General features: G+C 43.4%; 1 protein-coding gene across 1 annotated transcript in view; it reads left to right on the plus strand.

Moving 5' to 3' along the window:
- Positions 1–18,549, plus strand: part of TMEM63A (transmembrane protein 63A) — a 33,122-nt gene extending 14,573 nt beyond the window's left edge. The window contains exons 12-22 of the mRNA XM_056853366.1: positions 957–1,094; positions 3,813–3,966; positions 5,147–5,253; positions 6,010–6,096; positions 6,374–6,436; positions 7,702–7,864; positions 8,882–8,987; positions 12,920–13,087; positions 13,679–13,794; positions 17,841–17,900; positions 18,403–18,549. Coding sequence (XP_056709344.1) covers positions 957–1,094; positions 3,813–3,966; positions 5,147–5,253; positions 6,010–6,096; positions 6,374–6,436; positions 7,702–7,864; positions 8,882–8,987; positions 12,920–13,087; positions 13,679–13,794; positions 17,841–17,900; positions 18,403–18,549 — 1,309 coding nt within the window. The remainder of the gene's footprint in view (positions 1–956; positions 1,095–3,812; positions 3,967–5,146; positions 5,254–6,009; positions 6,097–6,373; positions 6,437–7,701; positions 7,865–8,881; positions 8,988–12,919; positions 13,088–13,678; positions 13,795–17,840; positions 17,901–18,402) is intronic.
- Positions 18,550–21,084: the final 2,535 nt, after the last annotated feature.

Here is a 21,084-nt window from a genome sequence, read left to right on the forward strand (position 1 = left end):
GATGTGACGTCACCCCATGGGTCAGGAATGATCCAGTGCTTGCACAGGGGACCTTTACCTACAGTAAGCTATTATGTGCCCACAATTTAGCAGTATATGAGCAGCATTCTCTGGTCAGTTTCTTACCATCTGTCCCTTTATCATAGTGGAGGATACATGCTGATCTGTATTCTGACCCAGAACTAGGTGTAAAATTGGACATTGTGAAGTAGAATGCCTTTATCCCAGTAGTCTGACTTGACTTCGTATAAAAATCTCAACATTAGAAGTACATTATGGGTGTGTCCTGGGTCATGTTGACCAGTAATGAGCTATATGTGTACTGATCGGCTACACATAAGTTTCCCCAATGGGGCAGTTAGTGGTTCCCTGGGGCCCTTTCAGGTCAGGAAAACAGCACAGGAGGGAAGGCTTACCCCTTTCCCAATATGATACAGTTCTGATTGAAATTGGGCCACTGTTTGCTTGAAGTCAGGAAAATGGGACTCGGGAAAGTGTTAAATCCCCCATTGAATTGGGACAAGGTGGTCAAGACTGTGCTTTCTTTAAAAAGACCCATAGATATGTTGAAGTCACCAATGATTTTATTCTTAGATATTGAAGAAAGATTGAAAATTTTCATTTACTTACTGCTTTCTTGATACTACCTCTGAATTAGAAGTGAGATAGGCTTGGCTTGACTTGGAAAGTTATGGATACATTTGTGCAGCCCCTCTCAGATCCACACTACAGAGAAACCATATTTACTGAATTAATGTCAATACTGAATTATGTATACTGTGTGTGTAGTATTTGTTGATAGTATAAAAATCAGTGTTAATGCTATACTCTGACCAAGTGGCATTGAAGGGATGTTCAAGCACTTTTTTGATCAGATGTACAGTCTTTCTGAACAGTCTTTATGCATATTGGCCATTTCCAAGCATGAAAGCTAAACTATTTTCTTTTTACTGCAGTATTCTAAAAGATTTCAATGCCTGTAAATGTAAAGGTATAAAATGCAAAGAACCACCCCAGCCATCAGCCTTCAGCAAAGAACTAGGCATTTCAAAGTGGCATATTGCGTATGCTACCTATCCACAGAATATTTGCTGGTAACTTTTCTGCATTTCTCCATTTGTTTATATATGAATATTTTTAATTTGGAAGGAAGGTGTGAGGGAAGGGTATTTAGGTAGGATCGAACCATAATTTTAGTTCTGTTCATAGGATGCCCCCTTCCTCTGCCTTTCCTGATTCAGTCCTCTGCTCCCCCCCCAAAAAAAAACACCCTTCTTGAGGTAAGGTGGAGAGTGGTATGAGATGTGGCACAAATGGTTGCTGCTGGTGGGAGGAAGGAAATTAGCATAAACAGCAGCTTCACCTTCACAAGTAGAAACGCTACTTTTGCACACAGGCAGGTGTTTAGAATAAACTGCCTCCTTTCTGGAACATCTATTAATTTTGTGTTAGCAGTTGTATATGTTGGGATATATAAGACTGGACGTCATTAAGCCTCCACCCATACTATCCAGCCAGCCAGTTGAGATTTCTCGTAAGCTGGGCTTTCTGTGCTGTTGCCTGAAGAAGTGAAGCAGGTGGCTACCAGAGATGGAGCTTTTTCAGTGGTGGCACCTGCCTTTCCACTTAAGGCAGGAGTGGGGAACCTTTTTTTCTGCCAAGGGCCATTTGGATATTTATAACATAATTCGCGGGCCATACAAAATTATCAACTTAAAAATTAGCTGACCAAGCCCCAAGCAGGCAGCTGCCCCGGATGACCCCCCCCCCCCCGCACACAGGCAAGCAGGCAGGCATCCAAATGGTGGTGCACTCACCCACCTGGTGGCACAGGATAGCCTGTTGCACCAGCCGGGCATAGCCGTCCAGCCTCACTCTGGAGTTTCTCCTGCTCCACATGGTCAGGGCCGGATTCTACAGCTGGATCCTGTTACCTCCGCCTGCAGGGGTGAAATGAGGACACATTGGCTAAGAATTGCCCCGCCCCCGGCGTGTTCTAGCCCTGCCCTCTTTAACCACTCCATTGTCGCCACTTCCGCCCCCAGCCCTCTTGTAGTACAGAGGGAATACGTTTCTCCACGGCCTGGGTGGGAAAGGGTTAACACAGTTTCTGGGGCGGTCCTAGCAGCGCCATAGCTAACGACTCTTCTGCAAGGGAGAAAAAAGGTTCCTTTTCTCAGCAAAACAAACTCACATCTGCCTTGAATAGAGGCTGTTCCTGTCCATGGGAGGGGGCGGCCAGTCTTAGATCCTTCTGCCAGGACCCACGAAGGGCCAGACGAAATGATTTTGCGGGCCTTAAATGGCCCCTGGGCCTGACGTTCCCCACCCCTGTCTTAAGGCTTGCCTAGTGCCTGCCCTGCTCCTATTTTAGATTCCCAGCCAAAGTATTTCCAAAGTTTTTTTTCCCGAGAGATTTAACTAGGGGTTTGATATCTTTCATTATTTTATAACCTGCTTTAAGTCTGAGGATTTTAAAGTTGTTAGATGTTTTATTCTTTTAGGTTTTCTTTGGCTGGGCTTTTCATGTATCTGTATTATGGTTTTATTTAGTGAGCTACCTTGAGCAAGGACCCTGAAGAGATGGCATGTAAATGTTTTAAATAAATAAACCTCAGATTTGCTGGCAGTACAGTCTTAATACAGCTACAATCTTGGTGATGTTAAAAATACAAATTGGTTTCAAGACTTGGTTACAAGAAAATTTAACTATCATGGCTTTCTCCACAGAGCTCTGTGGCTCCAGTCCAATAATGCGTGTCCTCAGCAGATAAGAGTCGTATATCCAGATCCCTCTCCCAACTGTAGTATGTGTACCAGTGGCTATTCAGGAGAGTGGGCAGCAGTACACCTAGCCCAACCAAAAATAATAATATTCAAAATGCCACAAGACTACAGTGTAGATCCTACTGCCTTCCAACTTAAGTAGCTCTTCTTGGGCTTCAAACTTTGCTCAGTGGAATGTTGGGATAGGGGTAGGATCCATCCCTGCATTTATTAGGGCAACCCAGCATGTCTCAAATATATTAGCTAAGGGAGTAACACTGACCAAGAAATAACCCTGCTCTTCAGGTATGTAAATCCTGATGAGGATTTTCCTGTTTCTTGATTGAAAATTGCTCTGCTGAATAAGAACTTACTGCTTGAAATGTGTCGAGATTCTTGTAAGATTGCTTCTCCCACCCAGGCAGTATGAGTGTTTGCTACTTTGCCCACTGTTTCTGTGCTTCAGCACTCCCATTGCTTTACTACATACGATCAGTGCTCCAGCTTCTACTTTTGTTTAATATATCACTTACACCAGCGTTCCCCAGTGTGGTGCCTGTGGGTGCCACGGCGCCCGCTGACACCTTTTCTGGTGCCTGGCAAGTGTTTTTAGGAAATGGGCGGGGCCAGGTAGGACTTTTTCTTAGCAAAGCTTCTGATTGACTATTGGAGATTTGATTGGCAGTGTAGCTTTTAAAAAAATGCTACTTTGGCATCAGCTGCCACCACAGCGCAAGGATCTGCATTGTGTTGCTGAAGTTAAGCTGTGGCAATCATTTTGTGGCTGGCTCAGCCTCCTGCAGCAGCCATTTCATGGCAGCCATTTTAGCCACTCTGAGCCTGGCCTTGGCTGGGGAGGGTGGGGTAGAAATTTAATAAAATAAAACAATAAGTAAAAAAAATTGTTGCTGTGCCCACCATGCCATTTCAGAATTCCAATTGTGCCTGCACGCTCAAAGATGTTGGGGCCTTACTTATACAGTCTTATTATTATTATAGTTGTTGTTATTATCTAAAGTCTTACTGATCTACTGTTGTCTTGACAGGACTCACCTCTCAATTCAAGGGCTGCATTGGTGGTTTCGGTGGCTTTGTATAAATTTGTTGCTTTTTCTTGTGCTCTTTTTCCTAACCACACCTTCCATCATTATTTCAACTATGGATAAGTTCAATGTAACCATGCCTATTCATTATCTTAATGTGAGTAGAACACTATTTGCATATTTTACAATCTGTTCTTTCTGTATATTTCTGTATGGAAGAACTATCCCTGCAGTTTTGTTTGTGGGTTTACAGTCTTGAGCTGCCTTTTTTGTGTGTGCTTAATTTTACTCTGGTTTTATCCAATACTACATACAAAAAAATTGCTGGGTAAACCTTGAACCAGTCACACTTTCAGCCCAACCTACGGTACTTCACAGGGTACTTGTGAGGATAAAATGGAGGAGAGGTGAATGATGTAAGCTACTTTGGGCCCCCATTAAGGAGAAAGGCGGGATATAAATGAAGTAAATAAATACAAGGCGAGTGATGTAATAATTAGAATGTTGCACCAACACTTGTTAGATGTGGTCATCCCCTTACAGCCCATTCCTGAATGGGGAAGCAAGCTCCTTAGGAGCCGGAGTGATCCTGCGGCAGTGTAGGTGGCATCTACTCTGGCATGGGGGCAAACGCCGCGTCCAGGTGCCACCGGCCCCTGCCGCTAGTGCAGCCATGCCAGCAGGGCTTTTCCCGGGGGTGGAGATGGCCTTAGGCAGCTTCCACAGCCCTTTTGGCCTGGGAACGTCCTCTTGAGTGGTGGCAGGGCTGCGCCACCATTTTTGGTGCCACAGACCTCCTTTGTGCTATGGGGCATGTTCCCCTTTTTTCTTTATTTTATTTTTAAAATGCCTTTTCCCCCTCTGCGGTGGCTGGGAAGCCTTTGAGGAGATGGCGCAGCTCCGCTGCCGCGGATCTACCCCCCCTTTCAAGATTGCACTCTTAACCATGAAGTTCACTGCATGACTTTGAGCCAGTCATTCTCATTCCCTCTTTCAGCCTAGTCTACTTAACAGTGGTAGTGTGAGAAGAAAATGGATGAATGCTACCCAGGCTGGGATAAATTGGGAGGGATAAATTATGATAGTTTAGATCTTTCCAATAAATCGTCATTAATAATGTTTGTTATTGAACTTAATCCCTGGCCTTGACTTGCAGTGCAGCATTTGGTCTCTGGTCAAATCCTAGCCGATACTTTAAAATAGCTTTCATAATCCAAGCCGTGTTTCAGTGGATGGTATATCTTTAAAAGCTAACATAATATTTATGTTTTCATCACAGTTGCACTCAAGTGCTGGCCTGCATCTCTCATTCTTCACAATTCCTTTTTTTTTTCTAGAACCCTGTTGTTAGCCAGTTCTTCCCTACAGTCCTTCTGTGGTCCTTTTCAGCTTTGCTACCAACAATTGTCTATTTCTCAACACTGTGTGAATCCCACTGGACAAAGTAAAGAGCTCATCTTACATTTCTAGATGGTTAAAGGTTTCAAAAACTGTTGGGGGTAAGGATAGGACTGAGGGGAAATGTTCAGACAGAACGGAAAATAGAACTGGCAAATCCTAGCAGTCCTGTTGCTCTGAATTCATTTTGTGCATATTTGTAGAACTGACAGACCTTAAATGTGCCAAAAAGCAATGGTGACATTATTTCTTAAGTAGTCAAAAAGGGCAAGAGTCCAGTAGCACCTTAAAGACTAACAAAAATATTTTCTGGTAGGGTATGAGCTTTCGTGAGCCACAGCTCACTTCTTCAGATTGGTATCTGAAGAAGTGAGCTGTGGCTCACGAAAGCTCATACCCTACCAGAAAATATTTTTGTTAGTCTTTAAGGTGCTATTGGACTCTTGCCCTTTTTGACTACTACAAACAGACTAACACGGCTACCCACTGTGAATTATTTCTTAAGTAATTGCTGTCTCTTTGTAATGAATGTGTCTTCCTGTTTTTAGTGTTAATCTGTTTAAAGACTACATGCTTTTCATGGGGACCTGCTGTAATAGTGGTCTGGATTGCTTATGGAATTTGTTATGTGCTTTGGAAACCATGGGGCATGCTTAATGTGGATTGTGTCAGTTGTATGAATTGTAGTTCCATGATTGATTTTGAGTATGTAGCAAAAACAGAAAATAGCACTTTACAAAGAAGAATAAGGGCTATGTGTGTGAATGTAGCAATGGCTTTTTAATAATTTCATTTTTGGTAGGTCTGGTGAAAACAGAACAATGATGCATAAAATCTACACTTTTGTGATCTTCATGGTGTTAATTCTGCCTTCACTTGGTTTAACCAGGTAAAGACTATATTACATTCCCATTGCCTTCTATGTACAGTTGCAGACATGTCTTAGAATATATGATGTTGGAACTGCAGACATGGCCATATTATGAACCAGGGGGTCACTCCATGTAGTAAAAAGCTCTATTCCCCCTATTGTAATAAATTGGATGTAAGTGCTTTTCCCTTTCTTGAAGAAAGGGAAACAGTGAAATGGACACTAGCATCATGAAGTTCAAGTTTATACCCTGTGCTGAGTTGACCAAACTGATATCAAGCATGTCTTTTTCCAGTCTGGATTTCTTCTTTCGTTGGTTGTTTGACAGAGCATCTGCTGAATCTACAGTCAGATTAGAGTAAGTAAAAAACAAAAAAACCTTGCTCTTGTGCTAGCAAGGAGAAATGAATTTGTCTTTCGCTGTAGTCATTGTATCAACAGTACAATTCCCCAGTAGTTTTGTTAACTTGGGAAAATAGAAGTACAGTTCTAATTACACTATAAATCTAGGAGATAATGCTGCACTTTATATCCTGAGCAGCACTGCCCTAGAAGGAGCTATTCTGGCATCCGTTATCTGGTGCTCCAAGCCCAAGTTGTACCTAGGAGAGAAGAAACTGTTGTGTTGTAAGCCGTACATGAAAACAGGTATCTAGAGTTAGCCGACAGGAGCAGAGAAATGAGGGAGACCCTCATTTCCAGGTATTACATGAGAGATACAGAAGGTTCAGGTAAATGGGTGATTCAGTGTGAAACAGAGTTTCACAAACTTTGTCTTGATTTACTGGCCGGTTGTTATTTGTGGTCACCACCTCCCTTTCCCTCGATGTAGAACTCTGGAAGAAATCAGAGGGTTTTCTGTGCCTCTTCCTAGCCTTCTGCAGCTTTCCAGAAAACACCAGGGGAGGGGGGAGAGTCTCTCTTTTCTTCTAAGAGGAAAATGGAATTGAGTGGAGGAGTTGTCTTCATATTGCCAAAGGAGCAAGCAGCTCAAAGAGTAATTATTCTCCTTTTCCCTCAGAGGGTAGGGGAAAAACATACAGGAAAATCACAGGAACTTGGCGTTGCTGCTCCCTCTACATATTCTCATAGTTTCTTGGCTTGTCTTTATTGACCAGTTTTCACTGCCAGGGCTTAGACCAAGAATGATGTTGAGTAACAGAGGGCATCTGAGCATACAGATGCAAAGAACCTTTCATTGATAAACCATAGCCATTGGCAGTAAAAAACAACAAAACAAAAACTCTGCCATAAACTAAAATACAAAAACTCCACTCCAGGCAGTTACTTTTTCAGATGTAATCACACAAACTGTTGCAGATCTTGGTACTTGAGTAGCTGAGATAAATGCTGTGCTGGCTTTCATGAATGGGGGCCAAAAAAGATAAAATTATTAACATTGTTTCCAGAGAAAGTTAGGAGTCTTCTGGCATGCCGGTAACTGAGGTACATGCACAGAACTTCTTCAGAACTATACAAAATTCAGGACAGAGGAGAGGTACTCACTGAAGGGTGGGCAGGGGAGTGGAATTATGGAATCTTGATGCATAGTGGGATACAACAGAAATCTGAAGAGGCTTCTTTGTGCTTCTCATCACTGACCGGCTTGCTTATTTTTTTAAGGTGTGTCTTTCTGCCAGATCAGGGAGCCTTCTTTGTGAATTACGTGATAGCATCAGCTTTCATTGGTAATGGGATGGAGCTACTCCGTCTGCCTGGCCTCATCCTTTATACCTTTCGCATGATGTTGGCCAAATCTGCTGCTGAAAGAAAAACCATTAAGCAGGTATGAAGGCTTTCTGTAGTGCAAAAGACGTGTTATATCTCAACCAGACTTAACATAAGAAAGGCCCTGCTGGATCAGACCAAGTCCAGCAGTCTGTTCACACAGTGGCCAACCAGGTGCCTCTAGGAAGCCACTAACAAGACGAGTGCAGCAGCACCATCCTGTCTGTGTTCCACCACACCCAAAATAATAGGCATGCTCCTCTGATACTAGAGAGAATAGGTATGCAACATGACTAATATCCATTCTAACTAACAGCCATGAATACCCCTCTCCTCCATGAATATGTCCACTCCCCTCTTAAAGCCCTCCAAGCTGGCCGCCATCACCACATCCTGGGGCAGGGAGTTCCACAATTTAACTATGCGTTGTGTGAAAAAATACTTCCTTTTATCTGTTTTGAATCTCTCACCCTCCAGCTTTAGTGGATGACCCCGTGTTATAGTATTATGAGAGAGGGAGAAAAACTTCTCCCTGTCCACTCTCTCCAAACCATGCATATTTTTATAACAATTACAACCCTCTCCCAGCAAACCTCAATTAAATTCTCAGTTTAGTTAGGCTTCCCAGCGTTTTAAAAAAGGCAAAGTTTAAACTCACCCCTGCCTGTAGTCCCCAGCTCAGCTCAGCTGAATCAAAACTTCAGGCTGAGCAGCCTTAAGGAATGCCAATCAAGCACTACGCCTTTCCCAAAACATTCCTGACACTGCCCATATCTATGCCATCAATGGGAGCACACCTCCTTGGAACTGGTGTATCTCCAAAGATTTTATCTTGCTAATTAACACAGACACGTAAGTACACACAAAAGTCTACAATGTCAGTTGATTGTGAAGAAACATACTAAAATTTGGCTAGCAGGAGGATTGGGGGTGGAGAAGAAGAGGTGGAGGTAGCAATGGGCATGCAAAGAAAGCATGGGGGAAACTGGGTCCCTGCTTCCATAGAAACAATCGGTGAAGCTTTGGGTTCCATGAATGTTTTCCCCCTGTATCCTAATATTTTGTTTCTTTATAGCATCAAGCGTTTCAATATGAGTTTGGAGCAATGTACGCCTGGATGCTATGTGTGTTCACAGTCATTATGGCCTACAGCATCACATGTCCCATTATTGTCCCATTTGGTAAGTTCGTTTGTGCATTGGGAAGACCATAGATGAAGGTTTGTCTGAGTAAGACCTTAGAAGGAGGTTTGTCTGAATCATGAGGGTACTTAGACATGACAAAGGAAGCTCTATGAATGGACCTTCCAAGGTATTTTTTTAACTGTGATTGATAGCTGCTGGGGCCTCCAAGAAGGATATTAATCCCCTCCCCCTTGTTCTGCTTATAATCTAAGTTGTATCCTGTGGGGGCTGGGCCACTATTTGCCCCATTGAAGAAAATGTGCAGGAGCTCATACGGTATCTATATGTTTTCATCTGTGGGGCAGTTGCCTGCTCTTGAAAGCAGGGTAGGGGCATGACTTGCACTGAGAGATGTCACTTCCAGTGCTGGACTAAATGTAGGAAATGCAGTGTTAACAGCCAAACATTTACTGCAACATTGAAAGTCAACCTAATTCAGTCTTTTTGTTACAAGACTTGGTTTGAGGCAGTCTTGAGGAAAGATTTCAAAGTAGAAAGCAATGTAGAAAGACTTGTTCTCACAAGAAAAATAACATCATAGAATAAATGATCTGCAGCATCATGGTGAAAGGAATAAAAATGCAAGGGAACAAAGTTGTCTGAGAATAGATTGTACCATCCATAGTGCGATATGGTCATAGAGCAGTGATGGCCAACCTTTCCAATAAGTATGCTACAGATAAAGGCCAGAATATTACAGTGACAGTCAAGTGCCTACTGTAATGCACAGGTACACACCTGGAGAGGTGCACTCCTAAAATGCAGGGGATATATTCCACAGCCAAGTCAACAATCATTTCTGATCCTGTTCAAGAGTGACACACACTTGGTTTGCTTGTGACACTTCCACATATAGAGAGCCAGCGTGGTGTAGTGGTTAAGAGCAGTGGTTTGGAGTGGTGGACTCTAATCTGGAGAACTGGGATTGGTTCTTCACTCCTCCACATGAACGGCGGACTTTAATCTGGTGAATGGGGTTGGTTTCCCCACTCCCACACATGAAGCCAGCTGGGTGACCTTGGGCCAGTCACAGCTCTCAGAGCTCTCTCAGCCTCACCTACCTCACAGAGTGTCTGTTGTGGGGAGGGGAAGGATAGATGATTGTAAACCGGTTTGATTCTTGCTTAAGTGGTAGAAAAAGTTGGCATATAAAAAATCAACTCTTCTTCTTAATGTGGAATTAAGGCCTTAGTTAAAAACACAGTATTTATTTGTATAGGAGATTTTTTGCCACTTCTCCAGAGTCCTGCTCAAGTCACCTTACAAATAAACCATTAATATAAAAACGCCATTAAAAATAATCTGGTAAAAGCTTTGTGATTTGGTACTCATACTGAATAGAAGTTGCCAATTAATCAAATGTGCCAGATACTCAAACTTATTGCTCTGTACTACTCCCTTGATGAGCCCTGTGGCGCAGAGTGGTAAGCTGCAGTACTGCAGTCAAAAACTCTGCTCACGACCTGAGTTTGATCCCGAAGGAAGTCGGTTTCAGGTAGCTGGATCAAGGTCAACTCAGCCTTCCATCCTTCCGAGGTCGGTAAAATGAGTACACAGCTTGCTGGGGGTAAAGTGTAGACAACTAGGGAAGGTAATGGAAAACTACCCCATAAACATAATCTGCCTAGTAAATGTCGGGATGTGATGTCACCCCATGGGTCAGTAATGACAGGGAACTACCTTTACCTTTTTACTACTCCCTACCGAAGGGAATTTGCAAAACCCTAACCCACCCTAGTTGGCAAACTTCTATTCAGCATGAGTGCCAAATCACAAAGCTTTCCCCCCAAGCCATGAAGTCATCTTATACAGCAGACAAGCAAATGGGCCACCCACCCAGGAGCCCTCTGGCAGAGCTGGCTCCCAACAGCTTAAGAAAGGCTGAGGGGGAAGAAGATGCCCGAGGATGAGGTCAGCTGTCAGCACTGGCTGTCAGAAGCCCAACAACCGTCAGTGGCATAAAGCTGGCCACCTGGAGGGGTGCACCCCCCCCAAATGCAGGGGATTTGGTGGCTAAGGGGGAGGAGCTTGTTCTCTGGGCGATTTTGGTTAGCTGAGCATTCTGGGATAATTAAGTGCTGGATAACACAGCTGTTGCTGTACTTAAAAGGAGTTCAAGTAATTAAGGTTATTGGGAAGGAACATTGAGAAGCTTTCGTATGCAAATATGCAGGGTGCTATCTAGAGAGTGATTTCACTTTCACAGTGATAATACCTAGAAAACATGTGCGTCCCAACAGATCCTCTTAAGTAGTAAACACACTATTCGTGCTTCTAAATGTAACTTTTCATGCCTAATATCACAAATTCTTCTCAAACATAAATATTTTTTTAAAATCCATATAGCAGCTACTAGATATTAGGAAAGTTATCTGATCCGTGTTTCAGTTTGTTATATTGTTCTTTTTTCCCTCTGTTCTCGTTTAAATCTGCAGAGTAGTTATTAGACTTAACTCAATGTTCATATTGGATTTTCAGTAGAGGTGCTAGGTGGATATGCATTTTCTGGTAATATTTTGATTTCCGGAAGTAGTCCATTTATCAGCAGATGAATATAAATATACTCCTAGAATTACATATTTGTTGACCTAATGCTCTGCTTTCCTATACATAAAATGTGCTTCTCTTGGTTTAGAACTAGTCCCATTATTTTTGATGGAAAACTCTCCTTGATAAACCTATGTTTATCTAACAGTAATGCCAAGCATTGATCATCAGAAAGGAATTGTCACAGCAAAGCATATTGGGTTTTTTTTTCATGTGTACAGATTCAAATAAGTAGATAACCCTTTTCTTTACACAAAAGGGGTAGTTATTTAATATTTATAAAATATAATATTTATAAAATAATTAACAGTTGAAACTTGCAGGGAATTCTGAAGCAGTCACATGAATAGAACGCTTATAGGAACAGAACTGATTCACTAGTGAACATACTAGTCATTGCAAAAAAAAAATCAAAATGTGAACTCTTGGAGGGCGGTATTATGTAAGAAAAATGTGCTGCCTCATATCTGTTAAATGAAGGAAGAAAGCCCACAAAAATAGATCTCATCTTTATATCTTGCCATGCCATGCCAACAGAAGCCACTGGCCTAAACTGTATGTGGTGGTGGGGCCCATTGGGCCCAAATGACTAGAGGGTGGTGATGGCCACTAGAGGGCATTTTGAGCTGGGTAGCACTGGACTTCCACAAGGCTATGGGGAACTGACAAGGCCAGAGTGCCCAGGGCCCTCCTCTGGTAGGAATTGTGTGGCCAGGTACTCATTCAGTGGGCCAAGCCTGGCTCCTGGCGTTGACCGCTGCCGGAAGGGAAGGGGTGCCACTAGGACTTGGAGGGGCAGATGGGGTGCAAAAACCAGGTGGGTGGAGGCCAGCGTGGCAGAGCCGCTTGTTAGGCAACCTCTTGAAAACAGTAATCAGAAGTGTTTGGGGGGTGGCTGGTGGAGGAGAACTGGGTCGAGGCAGCATAACGTGGAGCCAGCTGCGGTTAACCCTGCTCCAGAGAACAGAGACCCCAAAGGAAGACGACTGACGCGGTTGCAGCTCTTGAAGTGCTTATTTACCCAGATTGGGAAGGATGGCATCCTGCCCGCTACGCAGCCTGCTCAGGCCTCCCGTGCTACAGGTCTTCTGGGCGGCCGCCAGCCTGACGACACCATACAAAACCAGCGCATGTATCCTTTAGTGAGGGGACAGTGGCAGAAATGTGAATCAGGATCATATTGTGTCTTATGCATGTTGTGATTCTTTGCTAGTGTAGAATGCCTGAGCGTTTTTGATTGCTGGGCTCGTGCTGAATTAAAAAACAAACAAACAAACAAAAACTAGATCTTGGTGGGTCTGTTTTTAAGCTAGGAAATGGGGGCAAATCTGAATGTTACTGACAAAAGTTTTTACAACTTGGGTATGGTTTGCTATTTTCAGGGTTAATTTATATGCTGATGAAGCATACAGTTGACCGCCACAATCTGTACTTCGCATACCTCCCTGCTAAGCTGGAGAGGCAGATCCACTTTGCAGCTGTGACTCAGGCCCACGCAGCTCCAATTCTCTGCCTGTTTTGGCTTCATTTTTTCTCTTTCTTGAGACTAGGTAAGTAATGGATGGGATGATGAGGGAGCACACTGAGGAGGGTAAAAACATAACAGAGTGACAGGAGGGAAGGTGGCATATAGGTATAGCCCGATCTTGGAAGCTCAGCAGGGTCGGTACTTGGGAGGGGATCACCAAGGAAGATTCTACAGAGGAAGGCAATGGCAAATCCCCTGTGCTTCACACTTGCCTTGAAATCCCCTTGCTGGGGTCACCATGAGTTGGCTGTGACTTGATGGCACTTTATACGAACACACTCACACAGAGCAGAGTGACATTTGTGTGGATATCTCTGAATTACAATACATTTCAGTAACAGGACCACAGAGCAAAGTTATGGCTGAAGTATTGGGCCTTCTGAGGTTAGGAACAGCTAATGGGGCAGTTTCAGATATTGGAACTACCCCTTCAATGTAATAGCAGAAGAGGAGTAGTCATCTTCTCCACCCCCAAGACTTAATACACTTTAAGGTTTGTATGCCTGTCATCTGCTTTCTTCTGTACATTTTGTAATCAGTATAATTCTTGCCCACAAACCACATCTCTTGTTTTATGTTCTATTTATAGATCTCTTCTGTCTTTTTTCCTTAGGTTTTAGAGCACCTACCACTGTATTTACATTCCTGGTTGTCAGTGTAGCAATTGTTATTTCCGTAGTTTCCACTTGTTATGCCTGTCTGAAATATCTGAGCCCCCTCAATTACAAGGTAAATTTACCCTGGTTATATTTGGGAGTTGCTAAATAATAATCTGCACTTTATTATAGGTTAGGTTTTCTCCTTTACATCAGTGCCAGGGTGGCCAGTAAAAACAAGTTCTGACTATGATGGCTCAATTCAGACAACACGCACGGAAGCTTAACTTGGAGAGCTGGTGTGGTATAGTGGTTAGTGTGTTGAACTAGGGCCGGGGAGACACAGGTTCAAAGCCTGTCACATACTTTCAGCCTAATCTGCCTTACAGGGGTGTTGTGAGAATAAAATGGGGAAGGAAGAGCTGCGTAAGCTGCTCTGAGCTCTTTGGCCAGAAAGGATAGGGGTTTGTGACTGGCTGGAAAACCAGACTTGCACAGTAGAATTTAGAGCGGAGGTGCAAAGCGAGCAATAGATACAGCTGTTGCACTGTCACTTAATGGGGAATTTATGAAGCAGTGCGCGAAGATGATGGAAGATGAAAGCAAACAAGCTTGGAAAGAAGGCGGCTGAGGCGAGACATGATAGAGGTCTATAAAATTATGCATGGTTTGGAGAGAGTGGACAGAGAGAGGTTTTTCTCCCTCTCCCATAATACTAGAACACAGGGTCATCTGCTAAAGCTGGAGGGTGAGAGATTCAAAACAGATAAAAGGAAGTATTTTTTCACACAACGCATAGTTAAATTGTGGAACTCCCTGCCCCAGGATGTGGTGATGGCTGCCAGCTTGGAGGGCTTTAAGAGGGGAGTGGACATATTCATGGAGGAGAGGGGTATTCATGGCTGTTAGTTAGAATGGATATTAGTCTTGTTACATACCTATTCTCTCTAGTATCAGAGGAGCATGCCTATTATTTTGGGTGTGGTGGAACACAGGCAGGATGGTGCTGCTGCACTCGTCTTGTTAGTGGCTTCCTAGAGGCACCTAGTTGGCCACTGTGTGAACAGACTGCTGGACTTGATGGGCCTTGGTCTGATCCAGCAGGGCCTTTCTTATGTTCGTATGTTCTTAAGTTGAGAAGTTTGTTAATTGTACATTTGGAAGTTCAAGCAGTGGTTAAGGATCTCAGTTGTAGTTAATACAAATCATGGTTTGGTGTGATGTCTAAATTGAGCCTAAGCTCAGTTCCAAGTATTTAAGAGTGAAGCAGGTCAATGAGTTTCAGTGCCTGTGCTCTTAGAATCGACCCCTTCCTGAGAAGAAGTATGTTATCTTATTCAGTTAGACACCTAATAAGCAGGACTCAACTGCTTTCTTACCGGGGTAAGCTTTTTATTGAATTGCTTCAAAAATATGAAAAATATGTATATGTTTGCAGTTTATATCATATAGTATGTATGCATGTAGGTGGTTACAAAGTCTTAAAAATGTTATAAAGTTCAGACATTATGAGTCTCAAACATGTTCATGTATGCAAGCAATCTTAAACAATCTCTATACCTCTATATGAGAGTTTCAAACCTTAAAACAATATTTCATTCAGAAAATATAACCGTTACAGAAATCTTGTAAAAATGGTTAGTGCAATGAATAAGATCTGATTTAGTTAAAAGCATCTTAATTCAAAGGATCTAGAATATCATAAAATAAGTAGACATACTTTACCCAATCATGTCATTTGTGAACCTCCCCAGTACAGCAGGACTAGAGAGATCTGAACGTTCCCAATCCATGTTTAGGATGAATCGACCTTTAAGGTCCTCTATGTGTTACTTTAGTCTTTAAATAACTTTGGTGTATGCAATGGCTAGAGAAATGTCTGATTATTCTATGCGTTCATGTAATAACTGAAGTCATGAGCCTATAGAGCATATTTTTAGTCTATGCCAGGACCAGGTTTATGAAACTATAGAGAAATCTTTGAGTGTTCGCAGCCTATGAGTGGACTGAGTCTATTAGTCTTTCCATTTGTTTGAGAAGCCTCTGATCTATGGTAAGATCAGAGAGATCTGTGTGTGTGTGTGTGTGCATACCATCTCTAGCTTTGCCAGAACTAGAAAGCTATGCAAAGCTTAAAGCCATGTAAAGATGGAAGAGTTCTGTGTAAGACCTTAGTCTTAGAGAAGTCTTAAGAACTTCCATGTCTATAAGGGCTGGATAGATCTTTATGAAAACTTCTTAGTACATGGAAGTATCAAGGAGTTTTCACTGCCTCCATACAAAAGATGGCAAGATCTATTGGGAGCTCTTAGAACCTCCATGTCTATTCAAAGACTTGGAAAAATCTAAGCTCCTCCAGTCCATGAGGACTGAAAAGCTCTAAGAGCCTTAATCCAGGGATGGGGAACCTCAGGCCCGGGGGCCGAGGACATTTTTTGTGGCCCTCGGCAGCTCCGGGGCCCCGCCGCGAAGGCGTGGCATAGGACGGCCCTCCCTGAGGGTGTTCCTGGGGCCACGGCTTGCAGGGGTGCTGCGGCGCCCTTTGGACCTCCTCTCACCGACTGACGGCTGTTGGTCGGCAAGAGGAGGGAGAGGGACGCTTTCCCCCAAGGTTGCCTCCTATAGCCGCAGCATGCAGGAATGCCGGGGCACACTCTTGCTGCCTGTCGGCTGTTGAGCAGTGAGAGGGGGGGAACAGGCCCGTGGCTCCTGGCGGCAGAGCATGCGCGCAGGAGCCGATCGGGCTTCAGGGGGCCTTTTGTGGACTCTGGAGCAGGGAAGGCATGGAGCCTGGGGTCAGGTCGCGTGGGGCCGGCAGGTGTGTGTGGAGGGGAGGAAGGCTTCTCTCTCTCCCTCTCTTTCTGTCTCTTTCTCTGTCTCCCTCCGTCCTTTTCTTTCTCCCCCTTCCATTTCTTTTTCCCTCTCTCCCTTTCCCTCTTTCTCTGTTTTCCTTCCTTCCTCCCTTGCTGATTGACCGCGGGCTGCGCCTCCCTGGCGCCTCGTTTGCTTGGGCCCACCACTGGCTGCCCTCCTGCCTGGAAGGGGTGGAGGACTGGGGGAGCCCTCTAGGCCTTCTCTGCGTGGCCTCCCCTTGGGTTGCCAACCTCCAGGTGGTGGCTGGAGACCTGGCAACCCTAGCCTCTCCCCCCCCACACACACCGGGAGATCTACACCTGGTATGGCCCCCGAATGATGTTATAAATGTGCAAATGGCCCTTGGCAGGAAAAAGGTTCCCCACCCCTGCCTTAATCCATGCAGGGATCAAAGTCAGAGCTTACTTGCATCCCACACAAGGGATGGAGAGATCCATTCAGGCCCATTAGGAACTCTACCTACTGGCTAGGAAGCTCCTCCTTTTATATCCTTCAAGATCAGTGTCTATCTGATCTTGAGAGAGTTTGTGCAAACCTGCACATGAACTGTATGTTACCTGGGGCAGTAATTCTTCTGCGTTTACCCATATAAGGAGTTCCTGCCCTTTTCAGGTCATTTGCTGACCATAGCCACATGTACTGAACAGTCAGTTTGTGACTTTGTTTATGTTTCTGTAATGTTTGATTTTACCAGCATTCTCATCTCCTGAAGAATACTATAAATATGAATCTTTCCTTTACTTTATAAGACTTAAAATTCAATATAGAATCACATTGTATTATTACATTACATCATTAGTTCACAGTCAGCAGAAAATACAAAGTACCTAGATAAGGTCAGAGCAAAAGCATATATGATAGAGTGAAAAGTTCAAAGGAAAGAGTATTTCTGAAAGTGGAAACATACCAGGACAGAGAGCTGTAGACTGTGATTTTGGCACAAGATTACTACAGTACAAGTCCTTGGCAAGAAAATGTTTAGGCTTGTTCACTTTTAAATGAAAGACAAGCCTCTAAATAAGACTGTGCTTATGAACTTTAAATAGGAAAATTCTGTAACTCTCCTATGTAATTTTTGCCTGCGACAAGAATATTTAAACTATGCTTTTAAAGAGGGAGAAAGTCCCTTGTATTAATTAATTAACCATTTGAATAGGAAAATATAATATAAAACTAAAGTGGAAGATTTTGGAGTCCTGGGAGACTATAATTGAGAGCTGTGTTCTAAACATTGCTGTTTATGTAAGACTACATATTTTTGAATTTTACCTTGTTGGTTGATCTCTTCCCCATTGATGTCTGTAGCTAAACGACTCAGCTGTTGAAAGAGGAAGTGAAATTGATGTAGGAACTGGAAACATTTCGGTAAGCATTTATCAAAAAGAATATTGAACACCCCTTCTGTGAAACAGTTTCTTGCCAGCAAAGGGTTAGCATGCGTTAGCAAGTCCTATGTCAGTGTCAGAATACTTGCAGTAGCTGACTTCCCGGCCAACTGACGTGAAATACTTGTCTGTTGGCAAAATACAGCTAAGATTCAGGTTCTGTAAGATACGTTTAGAATATCTTTGCTTAACTAAAGAATGTGTGATCCAATTTGGCAACAGCTGATACTTTAGATACTGTTTTTGAGCCCTCAGGGTTATTTTACCTGAGAGTAGTCACAGCAGTTAAAAGTTGTTTTCTTCTGGGCTTGAAACACATATCATTTGGGGTGTGGAGACTGGATTGTTTGGTGGCATTAAAGGCAAAGAATGGGTGATAAGGAAGGGGACGCTATGGGGCAAACATTTGAGGATATGTGAAAAAATTATGCAGTGTCTCCTTGTATTTCATGGTTCAGGATGTTAATTATTTGCCATTTCAGGTATATCTCCCCCATGTTCTAGTTCCCAGTTCTAATGAAAGGATAAATCTGTTGAGTCTGGGAATGCTGAACTATGGTGCCATTGGAAAGACCGCCACAAAGCTGGAAGAAGGCCCTCTTTGTGAGGATACAGTCACTCGAAAGTGAAGTACAGAGGTAGAAGAAGACCACCACTCCACTTATTCAGGGGAAAGGGTCATTGGAGAAACATAGACCTGTGTGTTTCAGTGTCATGGACTAACACAAGATGGCGCCCTTGGCCCTGATTCAGAAGAAAAGATTCCTCTGAAAGGTTAAGTTTCCCAGTCTTCTGTCTCAGGAGTTGCTGTGATAAGAATATTCAAGAAGGGTTCGGTTCCAGTGCTGATTTTACAAAGTTTCCACACAGGACTGTTTGCTTTTTAATACTTCACAAAAAGTGTAGCATAGGCATATTGAACAAAAGTGCTCAGAGAAGCAACTTTGGGTTTTGTTTGTTTGTTTGCCTTTATGGAGAGATTTGGCTAAATGCTTTAATCTCAGATCACTGGAGCCAAAAGAGCTTTCCAAACATCACCTATCTTGCTTTGTGAAATTATGCCTCCTGACTTTTAACCAACCTTGGGTGTCTGTCGTACACCTCATGAAGCCCAAAGGCAACATCTTCTATGCAAAAACAAGCATAGGAAAAGCTAAGAAAATGTAGTCTGGCGAATATAGTCCAATGTTCTGCCAGTACCTCATATTACCAGAGCAGGCAAGAGCATTTCTCTTTCTTAAAAGAAGGGGGGGTGTCCTGTAAGCATATGCCAAAACTTGAGGGATTAGTGCGAGAAAGTATTCATCTGAGAACTTTTAAGTATGGATTGCATTTGTTAATTTTCTGGTCACTATTTTAAGGGCCTCACACGCAGGGAAGTTTACTTGACAAGCAATAAATGATGTGAATTTTTTATCATTTTTAATCTCTGTATATAGAAAATAAACATCTGCTTTAAATGCCAAAAGTATCACAAATATATAAAGTCTTAGACTGTTTTTAAATTATGAAGTAGGTATAAATTTCTGCAAAAGCTATGTTGAATATATGCTTAAATTAAGTAATCACATTCAATAAAACACTGAATTCAGATATACCTCTGTGATGGACTTTTTAAATATAACACTTTATAAAACACAAAGTTGGCATTAGTGTGATAGTGAGACTAATGTAGAACTGCATAGGAACAGGTAGGTTAAAATTATGTACACAAGAGCTCACATTTTCCCCCACAAAAGGTTAATGAACATACACATTCTAAGATATTTTGCATCCAATATCCTTGGATGTGTTGTAGTTGTAAAATGAAAAGTAGCCTACTTTCTTTCTCTGGAGCACTGAAGTAATGAGAGCGCACTGGTAATGTGTCAAGTCTCTTTAAAAAAATCTTGCATGAACTTAATGTAGTGGTTAGAGTGACAGACCAGCCTCTGGGAGACCCAAGTTCGAGTCCCTGCCTTTGCCATGGAAGCTTGCTGGGTGACCTTGGGGCAGTTACACACTGGCTGGAAACGCATGGCCATTTTGTCCGGTGATTCTCCCACGAATGTTGTGAATCTCTGAAGTCGTCACACATGCTCGTCTCCCACGCGTGTGATCTACCCTCCTCCTTTCGCAACTTTTCCTGGTTTTCCGATTCCTGCTTTGTGCTGATTTTTAAAAAAGTTTTGCAGCAGTTCCCAGAGTTTGCTGGTGCTTTCCAGTGCCCCGGTCGACTCCCCGGTGACAGTGGTGGCACTTCCCCCCTGGACCCCACACCCTCTTTCCCCCCTCTCCCGTGCCTCCACCCTCCGCCAGCTTCCCCTCGCCTCCACCCGGGGGACGGTGGAGCAGCAGCACCATCCACCTCAGTATTCCCCTCTTTCAGGACTGGGCTGCCTGTGTCGAGTGAGAATTTGGGAGAACCAGATTCAAATCCCCATTCTACTTTCTTGGTGACTTTGGGGTAGTCATTCTCTCAGCTGACCCTGCTTCCCAGGGTGGTTATGAGGATAAATTATAGGGAGACATGTATATGCTGCTCAGGGCTGCTTGAAGGAAAGTGGGATAAAAAATACTAGGCAAAGATTTGCAGAATTATTTGTGGCTCTGCATAGTTTACTTAAGCTGCTGGTTAAGTCCCAAGTGAAGTCAAGCCAACTGTTCTGCTCAGAAAGTGCAAGTATTGTGAAACGTAGTCCAGTTGTACCAGACCAGGATGGTGATTCAGACATGGTGTCATTGAAAGTCAATAGTCTATTATAAAACTGGAATCACAAAGCCTATTGCCAAGATACTTTGACCCAGGTCTGGGTTGTATCACTTTAGATTTGCAAGTATTGTAGGGTTGCCAACTCTGGGTTGGGAAATTCCTGGGGTTTTGGGGGAGGAACCTGGGGATGGAAGGGTTTGGGGAGGGAAGGGACCTCAGTAGGGATTTAATGCCATAGAGTCCAGTTCCCAAAGTAGCCATTTTCTCCAGGGGGACTGATCTCTGTCGTCTGGAGACCATTTGTAATTCCGGGAGATCTTCAGACACCGCCTGGAGGCTGGCAACCTAAGGTAAAGTGATATGACTGAGAACCTATATGAATGGGCTGTTGCTTTTCCTCTGTTGCAGCAGTCTAGCCTGGTCCTGGGCCAGGGACATGAGCCTCTGACACAGTCTGAAGGGAAAGAGCCGA

The sequence above is a fragment of the Euleptes europaea genome, chromosome 7, assembly GCF_029931775.1.
Source record: "Euleptes europaea isolate rEulEur1 chromosome 7, rEulEur1.hap1, whole genome shotgun sequence".
In the NCBI taxonomy this organism is placed as follows: Eukaryota; Metazoa; Chordata; class Lepidosauria; order Squamata; family Sphaerodactylidae; genus Euleptes; species Euleptes europaea.